This window comes from Salmo salar, chromosome ssa29 (genome assembly GCF_905237065.1).
Source record: "Salmo salar chromosome ssa29, Ssal_v3.1, whole genome shotgun sequence".
In the NCBI taxonomy this organism is placed as follows: Eukaryota; Metazoa; Chordata; class Actinopteri; order Salmoniformes; family Salmonidae; genus Salmo; species Salmo salar.
Window position 1 is genome coordinate 10,854,722 of NC_059470.1, and position 19,054 is coordinate 10,873,775.

Here is a 19,054-nt window from a genome sequence, read left to right on the forward strand (position 1 = left end):
ATCACTTAACTTTATTAATATGAATAGCTGCTGCTCCCAGGCTCAGACCTAACCTCTGATATGTATATTTAGAGCCAAACAATATTACATAAGGATTTATATAAATCAGACAATTTGCATATTCTCTTTTGTTAGTGAAATGCATAGTCTAATGCTGACCATTTTCACCTTTTCTGTTGTGCCGCGCTTATAGCTGTCTGGTTATGATTCAAATCACAGTAAAAGGATGTCTGGACTCATTTGTTTTTGTGTCTGGAAATGGAATTTATTTTATTGAATTACATTTCCACCCAATGGCAAATAAATGTGGGTGTCTGTGTAACATTTCTTGTAAGATTTTCCCACACAAAAATAGTAAACTTTTTTTATAGCTTTTCAACAGACAGGGGGAAAGAAACATGTTTCGACACATAACTTAAATCTTCCATGACGATTTGACACATCCTGTGATTGAAATGGTCAGATCCCACAAACACCGTTCAAACATTCCACAGCAAACTCATTAAAATGTCCTCCTCAAACTCCAAAACCCCGACACTAAACATAGAACACAGAACTGCTTTATTTCACCACCATTTTCGTTCGTTAAATAGAGGGATGTTCTGTAAGGTCTTCAGAGCGGAGATTCTATTTGATCTTTGATGTTAAAGAAACACTGTTTTTACCCACCCCCACTCCTCGCCCCCCCCCTCTCCCTGCACCACACCCTTGACAGAAAGCACACTGATTCATTAGAAGCCTCAGAAAGTCAATTATGGTAATAGTTCCTTTTGCCAGGGGAAGTGGGAGCTTGGCAGAACCACAGAGGGGCTTCTTTTCTGCACTTCACGTACATATTTTATTTAAATCGCATTTATATGTGCAAATTGATCGGAGAAGAGAGAGCGAGATAGGCGAGGAAGGGGGAGGGATGCCTGCCGGGTCTCATAGATTAGACGTAACATTGTAAACGAAAATGTTACGTTAGGTATGGTTATATAGGACAGAAGGTTACTTAAGGCAAAAACGAAAGGAGGGTGGTTGGTCAGGGTGGATGGATGGGTGGGCGTTTAATGCGAGCGTCTAGCAAACCAAAGGTTGCCTGTTTGAATCTCATCATGGACAACTTTAGCATTTTAGCTATTTTGCAACCACTTACTACGTTTTAGCTATTTTGCAACTACTTTGCGTGTTAGCCAACCATTCCCCTAACCTTAACCCTTTAACCTAACTCCTAACCCTAAATGTAACCCTTAACCCTAACCATAACCATAACCTTAACCCCTAGCCCCTAACCTGGCTAACGTTAGCCAATTAGCCACCTAGCTAATGTCAGTAACAACAAATTGGAATTTGTAACATATCATACGTATTGCAAATCCATAACATATGTATGAATTGCAACATGTAACATCATACCAATTGTAATTCATAACATACAGTATAATACGAAATGAATGAAGGACATCCACAAATGAATACATACCATACCAAACGTACCGTATCATACTAATTTGAGTGTCCCGGATTTTCGTTTACTATATTACGTTTAGGTTGGGGAACCTTTCCCTCCCAAGCTCCAAGGCAAGGGGGTGAGGAGGGAGTAATGCAGGGAAATTCTGCACCAAGAAACCAAAAGACGAAGAGACACTCCAAAGGAATCACGCTCCCTTATTCATGTGAGGAGGAAACGTGGAATTTCTTAACCTTATTATGGAATATGGATTTGCACAAAACTGCTGTACTACAGCAGTGGGCTGCCAACTGAAACCTCCTCACCTTATCCACTTCACTTTCCCAAATTCTCACTTTTGATTCTTCCTCATATCGGATAAACACACACGATGTTATGTTCCATAGATCACAACACTTCCCTCTCCGAAAATACTCCTCCTCACAAAAACGGTTAGTGTACGGACTTAATTTAGGAGGGTTAGGCTAGTGTACTGACTTAGTTTGAAGAGGTTAATATACTGACTTAATTTGACTTAATTTGACAGGGTTACTGGACTGACTTAATTTTGGAGGGTTAGTGTAGTGGATAGCTTGACGTTTAAGTAGCCTGTAAGGGAGGAGGAGAGAAGGAGCAGATGCCGGACCTGACCTATAGATTCTCACCTGTCTGTTTCACTACCTGTCTTGAGTGACAGGCGCAGGGAGAGGAGGGCTGCTCTGCTGCACGTTGAGCCCACTGATGCAGAACGTAAATATGCATGAGCGTGGATCTGATAGCACTGGCCTTCTAGTCCAAAGTCACCACACGGCAACGTGACAAATGAGGTCTCAACCTCCCGTTTAATCAACAATTACACGTTCACATTTCACTAACGAGGTGAAATTGCCTCACGTCGTAGCCGCCTGGATACCACTCGATTCCGCTGTAGACAAGATTGATGTCATTTTGTGTGGCCTAACTCTACCACCTAACTAAAACACCCCACGGGACAATTCCTGTTGTTCAATATACCTCTGTGTCACTTTAGGCCACATTTTCTTCGTTTCTGAGTTCTCACAGAAGCCATTAGTATTTTTCCCCTGGTTCTCTTCCGTTGCTAGTTTATTTATTTATTTCCCGTTTGACCGTGCGGCGGCAGTGAGGAGCAAGCAGCCAGAGATAAAAAAAAACAGCTGGGCCTTTTAATTTGGGTGCTCTGCTCTCGCTCTCTTTTGGCAGCCATTACCGTTACATGGATGACCCCGGGCGTGAATTAAGGAAGCCGGCCACATTTGGCAGGAGAGGAGCATAGATAATAAATACACAGAGAACAGAGGGAGGGATGAGAGCCTACAAACCCAACGTCCTTCAGGGGCACTCAGGATCCTCCATTAGCAGCGTGCCCATTTCTCCCGTCTCTATATGTACCTGGTTCGTCTCGGGTTGGCATAGAGAGACACACTCACTCCTGCCTGGCACACACAAACACACTTTCTATCTCTTTCTCTCCCACACACTCTTTTACTTTCATCAGGGCAGTGAGGGGTAACATACACTACCGTTCAAAAGTTTGGGGTCACTTAGAAATATTTTTGTTCATTTAAAATAACTTCAAATTGATCGGAAATACAGTGTAGACATTGTTAATGTTGTAAATTACTATTGTAGCTGGAAACGGCTGATTTTTAATGGAATATCTACATAGGCGTACAGAGGCCCATTATCAGCAACCATCACTCCTGTGTTCCAGTGGCATGCTGTGTTAGCTAATCCAAGTTTATAATTTTAAAAGGATAATTGATCATTAGAAAACCCTTTTGCAATTATGTTAGCACAGCTGAAAACTGTTGTCCCTGATTAAAGAAGCAATAAAACTGGCCTTCTTTAGACTAGTTGAGTATCTGGAGCATCAGCATTTGTGGGTTTGATTACAGCCTCAAAATGGCCAGAAACAAAGACCTTTCTTCTGAAACTTGTCAGGCTATTCTTGTTCTGAGAAATGAAGGCTATTCCATGCGAGAAATTGCCAAGAAACTAAAGATCTCGTACAACGCTGTGTACTACTCCCTTCACAGAACAGCCAAAATGGCTCTAATCAGAATAGAAAGAGGAGTGGGAGGCCCCGATGCACAACTGAGCAAGAGGACAAGTACATTAGAGTGTCTAGTTTGAGAAACAGACACCTCACGAGGCCTCAACTGGCAGCTTCATTAAATAGTACCTGAAAAACACCAGTCTCAATGTCAACAGTGAAAGTGAAGAGGCGACTCCAGGATGCTGGCCTTTAAGCAGAGTTGTGAAGAAAAAGCCATGTCTCAGACTGGCCAATGAGAAGAAAAGATTAAGATGGGCAAAAGAACACAGACACTGGACAGAGGAACTCTGCCTAGAAGGCCAGCATCCCAGAGTCGCCTCTTCACTGTTGGCGTTGAGACTGGTGTTTTGCAAGTACTATTTAATGAAGCTGCCAGTTGAGGGTAATGGGCCTCTGTACGCTTATGTAGATATTCCATAACAAATCTTCAGTTTCCAGCTACAATAGTTATTTACAACATTAACAATGTCTACACTGTATTTCTGATCAATTTGATGTTATTTTAATGGAGAAAAAATGTACTTTTCTTTCAAAAACAAGGACATTTCTAAGTGACCGCAAACTTTTGAACGGTAGTGTATATAGATTTACAAAACAGATTTATGCACATTACTCTGTGTGTGTGTGTGTGTGTGTGTGTGTGTGTGTGTGTGTGTGTGTGTGTGTGTGCATCATTATGTGAACAGTAAGTAAGAAGGGTTTGGTGTGAAATTAAATAGGGCGGGCGGAGGTTTGGGAGAGATTAAAAACAAAGTTGGCAGAGATTCACGCAATCCGATGCAACAGTGGCGCAAGGCGAGCGCTTTTCTCATGTTTTGTAAATCAGAACACACTCCAGCATAAATGACTGCTTACGTAACACACAGACCACAGCGGCCTGGTCTGAACAAGCAGCTAGCGCCCTTTAAACACATACCAGCTACAGATCCACACCAACCCATGAGAAAAAGGATTTGGCATCCAATCACAAACACACATTCATGCACACAACACATACACATACACACACATGCACGTAGAGACACACACACACCCTCAATACACAGTCAATACACACAGAAACATACACAACACACACACACAAACAATACACTCCAATGACATTGGATCATCGGATTAACAAGGCACTTATTCCCATAAAAGTGCTGGAGAGGGGCTGTGAATGGGACTGTTGACTGCTTGACTTGACTCCGTGACATAACACCAGGGGTTGGCTGTGTCTCAGATGGCACCCTATTCCCTATCTAGTGCACTACTTTTGATCAGAGCACTATGGGTTTCCCTATTGCACTATGTAGGGGAAAAGAGTGCCATTTGAGATGCAGTCCGGAGAACAAGACAGAAGCCAGCTCTCTCTCCCTGACGTCGTCTGTTCACAAAGGGAAAGTGTTTCCCACGAAACGCGCAGCGTCGGCCGAAAGCGATAAACTGCAGTTATCTCGCTGCCACAGTAACACAAAGGCATCAAATTAAACACTGCGTTTTCTTAATGGATTCCTTGACGTCGTGCCAAAGTTTGACTCGGCCGCGATTAGAAGTTTTCCCCCGGTTCCTTTGTGCTTTTTTTTTGTCCGTCCTCTTTCCTCTGTGCCATGTTTAATTTCACCTGTGACTGGCTCTCTCTCTCCCTTATCTCTCTCTCTCTCTCCCTCTTTCTTCTCCTCCTCTCCAGGATATTGAGGACCCAGTCTCTGGAATGGTACTATAACAACTTGAAGAGCCGCTTCAAGAGGTTCGGCAGTGCCAAGGTTCTGAAGACGCTCTACAGGAATCACATAGTGGAGAGAGGAGGCAACTCAGATCTACCAGGTACAGGAAATGTCTCTCTCTTTTGTCTCTTCCATGTACGGAACGGTGTGTGCATCCCAAATGGCACCCTTTTCCCTATATAGTGCAGTACTTTTGACCAGGGCCCTGGAAGTGCACTAAATAGGGAATCGAGTGTAATTTGGGACGCAGGCAGTGTCATTCCTCTAATGTTGTGTTTTCGACGTGACCGCTCTCTTCTGTACGTCCACTTCTCAATGACTGCCTGACATTCTCTGTTGGCTATGACGTCTCATTAATGGATCTCAGTTAGTAACTCAACTACAGGGGGCAAAAGGTCTTGCGTTGAATGTACACTCGCACACATAAAGAACCACTCACTCAGTCCCACACGTCACGTGGACATTTGTGTGGAGAGAAACTGAACCATTGGCTAACAGACATACACGCCCGCGCTTTCTCTTTTACACACACTGTCACACACACACACACGTGATCTCTCTTTCGCACACTCACACACAGAATTTATTTCAGGACAGAGCTGTGTGTGAGTCACTAATGTTCCCAGACCAGAGAGCAGCAGGAAGCAGGAGAGAGACAACCAAATTCATGGTATAGGTAAGCTACTGTCACTGACTCACTGAACCAACTGATATCATGACATTGGTCACGTTTCAGGCCGACTACATTGTAGCCGTTTGCATTGCGTCAATCAATGTTTGTGTGCCACGCCATCGACCGCACAGTTGGGCATATTATGGGGTTAGCTCATGTTAAACACCTATCCAGGCGTAGTGAGATCTGGAAGGCAATGTCCAAGCACATCAAAAACAGTCGTGAAGAGGACACGACAAACCTACCCCCTCAGGAGACTGAAAAGTTTTGGCATGGGTCCTCAGATCCTCAAAAGGTTTCACAGCTGCACCATCGAGAGCATCTTGACGGGTTGCATCACTTCCTGGTATGGCAACTGCTTGGGTAGAGGGTAGTGCGGACGGCCCAGTACATCACTGCGGCCAAGCTTCCTGCCATCCAGGACCTCTATACCAGGTGGTGTCAGAGGAAGGCCCTAAAAATTGTCAAAGACTCCAGCCACCCTAGTCATAGACTGTTCTCTCTGCTACCGCATGGCAAGCGGTACCGGAGCGCCAAGTCTAGGTCCAAGAGGCTTCTGAACACTTTCTACCCCCAAGCCGTAAGATTCCTGAACAGCTAATACAGCTAATCCTGAACAACTATTTGCACCCCCCCCCCACGTTGCTGCTACTCTCTGTTATTATCTATGCATAGCCACTTTAATAACCCCAGTGGTTAGAGCATTGGGCCACTAACCGAAAGATTGTTGGATCGAATCCCAGACCTGAGAAGGTAAAAAAAATCTGTTGTTCTGCCCCTGAACAAGGCAGTTAACCCACTGTTCCCCGGTAGCCCGTCATTGTAAGTAAGAATTTGTTCTTAACTGACATGCCTCGTTAAATAAAGGTGAAATAAAAAATGACCTCAATTACCTTGACACCGGTGTCCCCGCACATTGACACATTGAGTACCCCCTTTATATAGACCCGTTATTGTTATTTACTGCTGCTACTTAATTATTTCTTATTCTTATCTCTTACTTTTTTTTGGTATTTTCTTAAAACTGCATTGTTGGTTAAGGGCTTGTAAGTAAGCATTTCACTGTAAGGTCTACACCTGTTGTATTCGGCGCATGTGACAAATACAATTTGATCTGCATTGTAGTCAGTCCGGAATGCAGCCATTTTGTTTGTTTGACCTCACACCCCACTGGACCACAATTCGTTGAGTCAACATTGTTTCCACATCATTTCACCATACCTTGTCGAAATGATCACATTCCATCAGCGTTGCATCACTGAATTAATGTTTCTTGACAACTCATATATCAATCATGACTGGATGTTGATCTGATGTCTTTGCCCGGTGGGATGGTCATGGATGTTAGAGTAACAATTGGGCAACGTTATCTCGTGGTTGTGTGAACGTTATAAAGTTATTCTACATTAAACATTTATTGTGCCACACTACCCCATGAAGGCTTGTCTTGCTTGTGCTGTAAAACATTATCATGCATGCGGCTCGGTAATGGTTATCGTGCTGTTGTGGGAATGTTATCGTAGCATTGTCCTGTTTGTGTAAACCTAGATAGCATTAAGTAGAGTGTCTTCTTTTTACTGTGTGATGCTAGCTCTGTCTGACCTTTACCCTCAGGCCACACTGAGGCTAGAGAGCACAGGCCTCTAGGACATGCACACACGCACAAACGAATGAACTCACACACACGTGCGCACACGTCCCTAGAACTCTGCAGCAATCTTCTTGTAGGTCACACGTGTACATATTTCACTTTCACTGCATACGACAGACATGGAAGATACAAATAACAAATACCTCACATTTATGTTCCAGCCATGTTGGAGTGAAGGTCACATTATTCTCAAGGGGAAGTGATGGAGTTAAAGGGATAGTTTGTCCAAATTTTTAAATGACATGTTGGCTAAAATTCCCAGTAAGCAGCCTAGGCCCCCATCTTGGTGGTGTAGAGAAATATTAGCATTTTTATTTCTATGAATTTGTCCATGAAGCTGAGAGAATTTTTTTGCAGTTTTAAAGCTAATTTCCTGCAGTTCTATGCATTTTGCCATGGCTAATGCTTAGTTCTTTTGCTCAAACAATATCAAAACAAATACACTTGAGGCGTCACTACAGACCCTGGTTCGATCCCAGGCTGTGTTACAGCTGGCTGTGACCGGGAGACCCATGAGGCGGTGTACAATTAGCCCAGCGTCATCCGGGTTAGGGGAGGGTTGTGTTTGGCAGGGTTGTGTTTCGGAGGACGCATGGCTCTCGACCTTCACCTCTCCCGAGTCTGTAGGGGAGTTGCAGCGATGGGACAAGACTGTAACTACCCATTGGATATCATGAAATTGGGGAGAAAAAGGGGTAAAAGTACAAAGAAATAGTAATGTTTTTGGAATGGAAAATTCTCCCTGACTACCGAGCTTTTATTTTGGTGATTGTTAGTTCTCAAATATATGATTATTCCATGATCTTTTCTACATACTTTATAGCTGGTTTTAGTCATTTAAGTTTACACTGAAAGCGTTTTTCCATCTCGATTTTTTTTTAAAATAAAATATATATATACAGTACCATTCAAAAGTTTGGGGTCACATTTTTTGTCCATTAAAATAACATCAAATTCCAAATCAAATCAAAGTGTATTTGTCACGTGCGCTGAATACAACAGGTGTAGACCTTACAGTGAAATGCTTACTTACAGGCTCTAACCAACAGTGCAATTTCTACAAAAAATTAATTAAAATTTAAAAAAGGTATTAGGTGAACAATAGGTATGTAAAGAAATAAAAACAACAGTAAAAAGACAGTGAAAAATAACAGTAGCGAGGCTATATAGAGGCAACGGTTAGTCGGGCTGATTGAGGTAGTATGTACATGCACACATGGTTAAAGTGACAATGCATATATATTTTTTATTTTTTATTTATTACCTTTATTTAGCTAGGCAAGTCAGTTAAGAACAAATTCTTATATTCAATGATGGCCTTGGAACAGTGGGTTAACTGCCTTGTTCAGGAGCAAAATGAAAGATTTTTACCTTGTCAGCTCAGGGATTCGATCTTGCAACCTTTTGGTTACAAGTCCAAAGCTCTAACCACTAGGCTACCTGCCACTACTGCCTGTCTCTGAATAACAGAGAGTAGCAGTAGCGTAAAAGAGGGGTTGGCGGGTGGTGGGTGGCGGGACACAATGCAGATAGCCCGGTTAGCCAATTTGCGGGAGCACTGGTTGGTCAGGCTAATTGAGGTAGTATGTACATGAATGTATAGTTAAAGTGACTATGCATATGTGATAAACAGAGTAGCAGCAGCGTAAAAAGAGGGGTTGGGGGGGGGGCCACACAATGCAAATAGTCCGGGGAGCCATTTGATTACCTGTTCAGGAGTCTTATGGCTTGCGGGTAAAAACTGTTGAGAAGCCTTTTTGTCCTAGACTTGGCACTCCGGTACCGCTTGCCATGCGGTAGTAGAGAGAACAGTCTATGACTGGGGTGGCTGGGGTCTTTCACAATTTTTAGGGCCATCCTCTGACACCGCCTGGTGTAGAGGTCTTGGATGGCAGGCAGCTTAGCCTAAGCTGATCAGAAATACAGTGTAGACATTGTTAATATTGTAAATTACTATTGTAGCTGGAATATGGAATATCTACATAGGCCCATTATCAGCAACCATCACTCCTGTGTTCCAATGTCACATTGTGTTAGCTAATCCAAGTTTATCATTTTAAAAGGCTAATTGATCATTAGAAAACCCTTTTGCAATTATGTTAGCACAGCTTAAAACTGTTGTCCTGATTAAAGAAGCAATAATACTGGCCTTCTTTAGACCAGTTGAGTATCTGGAGCATCAGCATTTTGTGGGTTCGATTACAGGCTCAAAATGGCCAGAAACAAAGATCTTTCTTCTGAAACTAGTCAGTCTATTCCAGTTCTGAGAAATGAAGGCTATTCCATGCGAGAAATTGCCAAGAAACTGAAGATCTCGTACAACGCTGTGTACTACTCCCTTCACAGAATAGCACAAACTGGCCCTAACCAGAATAGAAAAAGGAGTGGGAGGCCCCGGTGCACAACTGAGCAAGAGGACAAGTACATTAGAGTGTCTAGTTTGAGAAACAGGCGCCTCACAAGTCCTCAACTGGCAGCTTCATTAAATTGTGCCCGCAAAACACCAGTCTTCACGTCAACAGTGAAGAGGCGACTCCAGGATGCTGGCATTCAAGCAGAGTTGCAAAGAAAATGCCATATCTCAGACTGGCCAATGAGAAGAAACAATTAGGATAGGCAAAAGAACACAGACACTGGACCCTCTGTCTAACTCCGGCTAGAAGGTCAGTATCCCGGAGTCGCCTCTTCACTGTTGACATTGAAACTGGTGTTTTGCTTAACACTTTTTTGGTTACTATATGATTCCAATATGTGTTTTTTTTTCGTAGTTTTGATGTCTTCGCTGTTATTCCACAATGTAGAAAATAGTAAAAATACTGAAAATACCTCGAATGAGTAGGTGTGCATTTTTGGGGGACAAAAATTCAAAAATAATGTTAGTATTAGCAGATATTTTTGTCCCCAAAAATGTGTCAACATCTTGTTCTGCTTTCAGGCTAAGGAAACCAATACGCCATTTTGTAATTTGTGTGAACAATCCTTTTAAAATGGCAATGGAGGTAAACCCTAACCTTTATTCACATGTGACTTTCAAGTGGGCTGAAAGTGATCTGTTAGTTTCAAATCATATCTGCTCTTTCTTAAAGAAGTTAGATTTTTCCTCTAGTTTCTCAAAAACTCTTCAACTCAAACCAACATCTACAGTCAGATAGATTTCACAAATCGAGTTACATTATATAGTTCATTATGTCAATAAAATGTACCAACCATGAAATAACAGAGCAACGTTGTGTTTGTTTTATAAAGGGAATTATTTCTATAGGCTACATTACTTGAAGGATTCCTTTACATTTTGTATTCAATGTGGGCTCCAAAAAAAATATTTCTGAGTAGACGTTGAGGGCTGCGTCCCAAATGGCTCCCTATTCCCTTTATGTTGCACTATTTCCCCAATGGACTCCAGGGTTAGGGTCAATTCCATTTTAATTACAGTCAATTCAGAAAATAAACCAAGGGCCTCTTGAGTGGTGCAGCGGTCCAAGGCACTGCATCACAGTGTTGCAGCATTACTACAGCCTGGGGTTCGATCCCAGCCGTGACCGGCCGGCCGTGACCTGGAGTCCCATAGGGCGGCGCACAATTGGCCCAATGTCGTCCGGGTTAGGAGAGGGTTTGGCCGGGGGTGCTTTACTTTACTTAAGAAGCGCAGCTCGGCGGGTCATGTTTCGGAGGATGCATTACTCGACCTTTGCCTCTCCCGAGCCCGTTGGGGAGTTGCAGCGATGAGAGAAGATCGTAATTGGATTGTAATTACAACAACAATTGAAATGGAATTGATCCTAACCCTGATGGACTCTGGTCAAAGATAGAGCACTATATAGGGAATAGGGTGCCATTTGGGACACTCACCAAGCTTTCAGAAGAATACAAAATGTCTTTATCCAGTATTTCTACAGCCCCATGGCCTTGACCCGTTATGGGTACTTATTGACAATCTCTTCCCTTTAAATCTGGTATAGGAGAAGGCGGAGGGGGGAGCACAGAATGGCGAGGACATTCTCATGGACAAACGCACGCACTCACACACATACACAAACACACTCACACATATGCACACACACAAGGAAAATAAAGCCGTAACTCATGCATACTTTGTTTAGAAGAGAACTCATGTTAACATCACTTGTCTCAAACACACATGCGCACACACACACACACACACACACACACCCCACTTCTCGCCGTTTGTCCGTCATTCCATCAGCCAGCTAGTCAGTCAGTACGGTTTGATGCAGTAGTGTGTGTTTCTAACTCTGAAGCTGTATAATCTGCTCAGCTCATCTGAAATGGGAGCCCAGCGGCAGCTAGCAGCTAATCCTATTACCTCCTTGTGTGATGTAAGAGTGGCAGTAAGAGGAGAGTAGGAGAGGGAAGGGCAGGAGAGGAGAGGGGATCACAGAGGGACAGCTGGAAAGACAGATTGGGACAGGAGGGCCTTTTTGGACTGTATGGGGACACACATACAGTGGAGCTGATTGGACCAATAGCCAGCCAGCAGTCACTTGGACACACAGACAAAGAGTGGAGTTGATTGGCACAACAGCCACCACCAGTTAGGTGGACACACAGACAGACAGTGGAGGTGATAGGACCAACTGCCACCAGTCAGGTGGACACAAAGACAGACATTGGAGCTGATTGGAACAACAGCCACCACCAGTCAGGTGAACACACCATCACCAGTCAACACAACAGCACTGGAGCTGTGAAACTCCCAATGCTTCAAACAGTGATATAACTGCTGCCATGACTAGTTTCTGTTCCGGTAGACTGGCTAAGAAAATACAGTGGCCCTATTCCTGCCATAACTACCATTATTGGTACTACGGCTAACAGTAGGCCTAATGGCCATGGCGGATACTTTTAACAATATGGTTCAATCAACTCATCCCTTGAAAGGAGCAATCTGGGATTAGTATATCCATTTTTGAAATGGTACATATAGCCATTAATTCTTGAAGAACTTATAAAAGCTTATAAAAGCCTCATTCCTCCGCTGTTGTTCTTTGAATCGCAGATTGCCCCTTTAACCCAGTGTGCTATACAACAGTAATACTCCCTAACTCCACACACTCTAACAAATCAGGCTGATGGGGGGGGAGAACAATGGCATCTGGATGATGAGTGGTTGAGGGCAGATAAAACTGTTCCCACAGCAGGAACTAATCACTCAGAGGACAAAGTGGCCATTGCAACGGAGGGGATTAGTAGCCAGCAAGACCAGCAGCGGCACCACCACCCCACCCGGACCGAGCAGCATCGCCACTCTTCTCTCCCCCATTATGCTTGCTGAGCAGCAGCCTTAACACTAGCTGTCTGCTAATATTACACAAGGATTACCCCCTCCAACGTCAGGGATTGGGACCATCTAGATTGTGTCCAGTGGCTGGCCAGTGGTGGATGAAGAGGGTGTTTGTGTGTGTGTGTGTGTGTGTGTAATGGGGGGGGTGTAAGAAAGAGAGAGCGTGTATGTGTTTGGGGGGGTTATGTGACGTCAAAGACATTGATCTGTCAGTAACCATCCATCTCTCTCTCACACACACACACACACACACACACACACACACATAGTATATGGCAGAGGCGTTGTCGGTGTCAGAAGAGATTTAACAGTTTGAGAACAGAACAGAAATCCACAATGCCCCTTTCGTCTCAACCCCTAATGGCTGCTGTAACGTCTCATGAGCTGCAGTGCCCCTGGTGGCCAGTATGTTACACTACAGCATGCAGCAGATGGAGGAGTCAGGTGTAATCCCAGTCTGTGCATCTCTCTCTCTCGCTCTCTCGCTCTCTCTCTCTCTCTCTCTCTCTCTGAAAGCCATCTGTACTGCCCTTCCTCCTGCTGCTGGAGGAACTTCAGCTTTGAGTGCTCTTTACTGACAGGACACACGCCCTCTTTCTCTCGCTCACTCGCACACACATACACACACAGACCGGTGCTGTCGTCTGCAGGGTTGTCATGGTGATATCGAGTGATTCCTCTGCCGAGCCTTGAGTAGGGAAAAGGTAAGACCGTGGTCAGTGAGAGGAAATGAAACAGGAACAGGGAGGAACACAAAGGAGATGGTTATCTCTCTATAATCATTTGACATGAGTAGGGCCCTGTGTTTTGGTTAATCATGACACATGACCTGGATTTTAACCTTCATTTTAAGCCTTTTCCAGAAATGAGAATTGGACCACAAGTGAAAGCAATTGTCTGAGGATGGTGCTGGACCATCTGCCGTAGAAAGAAAAGGTGACAGTTTAAATGAAGGTTAAAATCCAGGTCATCTGACATGATTAACCAAAACACAGGGCCCTAGACATGAGATGACATGAGCTTTCTGATTTGAGGAGGACATGCCCAGTAGAGGCGGGGAGGGGGAGGGGCTCTGCCCAGTGTGAAGGCTCGGAGGGGCTAAATGATTGACAGGAGAGGGTCATAACAATGGCAATGCATGCCGTGGTGGATTGTCAAGTAGCATGTCATCAATCATGTGTTTTGTCATCAAATCCCCGAATACAGCAGGTTCACCTTGCAGTGAAATGCTTACTTACAAGCCCTTAACCAACAATGCAGTTTTAAGAAAAATAAGTGTTAAAGTATTTACTAAATAAACTGAAGCAAACAATAAATAAATAAAAATGAAGAAAAAAAATGAAAATAGAAAAGTAACAAATAATTAAAGAGCAACAATAAAATAACAGTAACAAGGAGCACAGGGGGTACTGGTACAGAGTCAGTGTGCGGGAGCACAGGTTAGTCGAGGTCATGTGTACATTTGTGGGTTTCCCCTGACTGTCTGCCTGGACGGTGAGGCGTCGGGAAGTGGACATGTTGATGCTGTGAGAGATGACAGACAGGCTCCCCTGCAACAATGACACTGTTACTCAGGGAGCTAATAGTTCTCACATCCTCTGCAAAGCACACACGCACTCATCAGCCCTGCATGCATACATAATACTAAATACATGACTACAGGCTTGATTTGTGCTGGGTGATATACTGTTTGTTGTTTGTTGGCTGTCTCCTTTAAGTCAAATGTGCAGGCAGGCAGCCAAACACACACACACACACACACACACCCTGCATCTCAAACAGAGGAGAGAGAGAGGTCTTGGAGTGGTCGAGACGCAGTCGGCGACTTAAACCATGCCCTGTGGTTGAGTTGTGAGATCACAATTCTCACTTATTATCATAAGGATAAAACAAGCCATCAAATGGACAAACAAATTCCATAGATCAGTGGTGGGGTGGTCGAAAGATGACAGGAAGAGGAGGAACAGGAGAGGAAGAGGAAGGTAGGGAGGACACAGGACGGTGATGTGGATACAGATGACATCGTTGGGAGTTTTTGTCTTGATCAAAGAAGAAGTGAAAGACCATTCCCACTGACCACTCCCCTCCAAGCCAGGAGGGGACTAAAACAGCTAAAACACAAGACAACCTGTCCTGACCCGACCAAGCAGAGTCCCACTACAGGCTGACAGACAGACCCAACACAAGCAAGTCTAGTACTGTCTGTTTGCCTAGCTCCAAATACCACTGCCGTTTCAGTGTCACTGCACACAGACACTCAAGAGGATTCTGAGTGGCCTGCCTTGACTCCCACTGCTAGGCTCCGAGTGCTTTGTGTCACGGCTACAGCCGTTATAGCCCCAGTCCTTACATACACACAAATAGTTCAGTCCTTCGGGGGCACAGGCTATGGCAGGGTGATAACTTCGGCTGTGAAACCAGTCATATTCCCAGAGCTGTGGCTCTAAGCTGCTAATTGGAGGAAGTTGATTTGTCCCATGAGAGGAAATAAAGAGTTGATGAAAGACCTCCTGGGGTACATATCCGCCACCAAATGGCCCCCTTGCGCTAATGCAGAGTGGTTTATGAAGGGACGACGCTACACAGGCAAACACGCACCCTGCATCTAAAACTGAGCAGAGGAGAGAGAGAGAGAGGCCCCGGAGTTGCATTTAATGAAGCTGACCTGAAGGTCAGGGAGCTGACTTAAACCATGTGCTGCGGGTGGAGTTGTGGGGCCCAACGATTCTCACTTATTATCAGAAGGATACAACAAACCATCAAATGCAAATGGGGCAAACAAACCCCAGAGAGTAGTGGTGGGATGGTAGAAAGATCACAGGAAGCGGAGGAGGAACTGGAGAGGAAGAGGACGGTAGGGAGGACACCAGACGGCGATGTGGATACAGATTAGTGGTGCGTGAGGTCAGCTGTTTGTTCACCCGCCTGCAATTGCTAATAATCCACCCACAGCCGCCCGACTATATGTGATAAAGTGAAAATCTGAGGCCCGCACCCGACCCTAACCCGCAAATATAGAAAATGCTCTATAGGCTACAGTCAGACTGCAGGACGATTTCTTGACAGGGGTGCAGTTTTTGTTGTTGTTGCCTGATTTAGATATGTTTCTGCTTATAAGTAGGCTATTTGTTAGTCAATTTGTCTATAATTAGATACGTGTGGGTTCTCTTTTGTCGTTTTATGAGAATGAGAAATTGTTCTCAACTAGCCTACCTGGTTAAATAAAGGTGAAATCAAATAAAATCAAAATATATATTGCCCTAGAAGACTAAATAAACCCTTGCTCACCAGAATAATGTACTAGATTGATAGAATGAACGCTTCAATCGAGTTGACATCGGCGAAGTTTTCTCTGTCGTGTTTCGTGACGCAAAGACGTTTAGGGACTAGAGACAATAAAGCAACAAATAAAAAACGGGAAAGATTTTCTGTGCAAAAATGTCCAAATGGCATCAGTTTGACCGGCTGTAAGAATAAATAAAGCTGTGAAAATGACCCAACGTCTTTCTCATAAGATTTCACTTCGGCTTCCATGCATATTTTATGTGGTTGAAATACTGTCACGGTTCGTAATGTTTATATGATGAAGACAGCACCTCTACAGATGGTATCTAACGGAGCATTGCATTCTCTCAAGATGCAGAAATAAATCATATTTCTCCACTCCTGTTCCCAAGTCCAAATTTTGCCTACATTTGGTGTATAATTTTACTGCAAGAAATGCTTAAATCTGCAGTATTTATTATTAAGGCTATAGCCCTATTCACACGGGACTAGTATTACCAGAGAACGTTGGTTATGTATGTATTATCCCAGAATGTAGGTTATTCCCGAGGCGCAATATTTTTTAATGATGCATTTGGCGATGTTCAATTCATTCGCACAAAACATATAAACAAAAGCATTCACTATGAAAGTTGCGAGATGTAGGCCATTCATATATAGGCTAAGCGCAGCACTTCGTTCAATTTATCGAACCGGTTATTGTTTTCTTGCTCAAACCGCGAGCAACACCTGTCAACCTCAGACATTTCTCTCAAAGGACTTTTGCCAGAAAACAGCAGGTTATTCTGGTTAGTCAATGTCCAGATTTAAGTTTCCATTTAACCTGTCTAAACAGTAGGCTACAGTTCCCTTGATGTGCCATAGGCCTCTCACATAACACAGCTGGCACTGCTATCAACCTCTTTTACCACTTCATCAAATCTTTCCCGAACATTACTTTCCTGGCCCTCCCTTTTCTTCATTTTCAACACCTTTCGCAGCTTTTGTGTTATTGTATTAAACTTCGACAATGTCCTTTTTCCCTCCGTGGATTTTGACTTTGAACTTTTTCTGCCCTTCCCAAAAGCATTATTTGGAGATTGGCTGTGTAGGCTATTTGGCGCACGTACCGTTAAACCCTAAAGTTTAGGCTCATGCAGTAATACCAGATAGCCTACAATAATGAAAGAAAAACCTCAACGTAGCCTATATAAATTGCGCAATAATTATACATTTTTGGATTTTTGAAGGTATTGTTTCGCACCCGCCCCTTCAGCCACACAAAATGTAATGACCCTAAACCCGTCCTGCCTGCGTCATGAGTCCAGGAGTCCACCCGTATCGTTGGGAGTTCTTGTCTTGATCAAAGAAGACGTAAAAGACCATTCCCACTGACCACTCCCTCCAAGCCAGGAGGGGACAAAAACTTTTATAACAGAAGACAACCTGTCCAGTGCCCGACCAAGCAGAGTCCCACTACAGACAGACAGACAGATAGACAGACCAACAACACAAGCAAATCTAGTACTGTCTCTTTGCCTAGCTCGAAATGTCATTGCAGTTTCAGCCTGACTGCACACAGACATCATTCCTAGTGGCCTGCCGCGACTCCTGAGTGCTTTGTGTCACTGTGAAAGGCATCACAGCCCCCCCACACACACACACACACACACACACACACACACACACACACACACACACACACACACACACACAGACACATAGTTCAGTCCTTCAGGGGCACAGGCTATGGCAGGGTGATAACTTCAGCTGTGACACCAGTCATATTCCCAGAGCTGTGGCTCTAAGCTGCTAATTGGAGGAAGTTGATTTGTCCCATGAGAGGAAATAAAGAGTTGATGAAAGACCTCCTGGAGAAAACAGATAGCCCTATGGGACACATCCGCCACCAAATGGCCCCCTTGCGCCAAAGCGGTGTGGTTTATGAAGAGACGACACTAGACAGGCAAACACACCAAAAAAGAGTTCACGGGTACGTTAAAATGAATTGGAGCCGTGGCACAGGCTCTCTGCTCTTTGCTCCCGTCTCATATCATTGCTCTCCTCTGCTGACGAGGGTGATGAGAGGTTCTCTCAGCGTGAGCCAAGGTTCCTCCCAGCACAACCGATGCTGACCTCTAACCTCTCCTCTGGCTGTCCCGTGTGGCTCGGTTGGTAGAGCATGGCCCGTGCAATGTCAGGATCATGGGTTTGATTCCCGAGCTGGGGCCACATGTATGACGACGTATGCATGCACGACTGTATGTCGCTTTGGATAAAAGGCTATATATTAGGTGTGTTATTGTACCTGCGTCTCTGTGTCCCCCGCAGAAAGCAGTGTTCACGACGGAAGCAATGGCAATGATGGCAGCGTGTGTGGCAGTGACTCCACCTTCTACAGGCAGAGTGAAGGTACACACAGGGAATGGGGTGACGTTTGGCATGCAACCATGGAAACCAACAAATGAATAAGGGTCATTTGTACCATGTATATCTGTTTCATCAGGCTAGCACATTACATATACCCACAGCATGACACAGCATTATAGTAGGGGGTGTTGGACTACACACACACTGCGTGGTCCTCTTGTTCCAGAGGTCTGTGACCCTCCCAGTCGGCCACTTGTGTGTGAATCACCACAGCCCTGACGTTAGCCCGTAAATAAACCACTTTGCTCTGCACTAGTAATGTTGTATTTGTCTAATATATCTGTAATTAAATCTGCTCCTGAAGGGCTGCAAGTAAACGTGTGTGTGTGTGTGTGTGTGTGTGTGTGTGTGTGTGTGTGTGTGTGTTTGCAGGACACAGCATGGCAGAGACCCTCACTGTTGCCCTGCGTGTTGCTGAGGAAGCCATAGAGGAAGCCATCGCCAAGGCAGAGGAGTTTACTGACAGCTTGGTGAGACAATAGTGTGTGTGTGTGTGTGTGTGTGTGCGGTGTGTGT

General features: G+C 44.3%; 1 protein-coding gene across 4 annotated transcripts in view; it reads left to right on the forward strand.

Annotated features, from left to right (window-relative positions):
• myripb (myosin VIIA and Rab interacting protein b) overlaps nt 1-19,054 on the forward strand; it is a 181,998-nt gene that overhangs the window by 135,431 nt on the left and 27,513 nt on the right. For 3 of the 4 annotated variants that reach the window (XM_045710516.1, XM_014180725.2, XM_045710517.1), the window contains 3 exons: nt 5,182-5,318; nt 18,440-18,520; nt 18,911-19,008. In XM_045710516.1, coding sequence (XP_045566472.1) covers nt 5,182-5,318; nt 18,440-18,520; nt 18,911-19,008 — 316 coding nt within the window. Of the gene's footprint in view, nt 1-5,181; nt 5,319-5,812; nt 5,895-18,439; nt 18,521-18,910; nt 19,009-19,054 lie in introns of those variants that run through there. The other variant, XM_045710518.1, reaches the window with a different exon arrangement.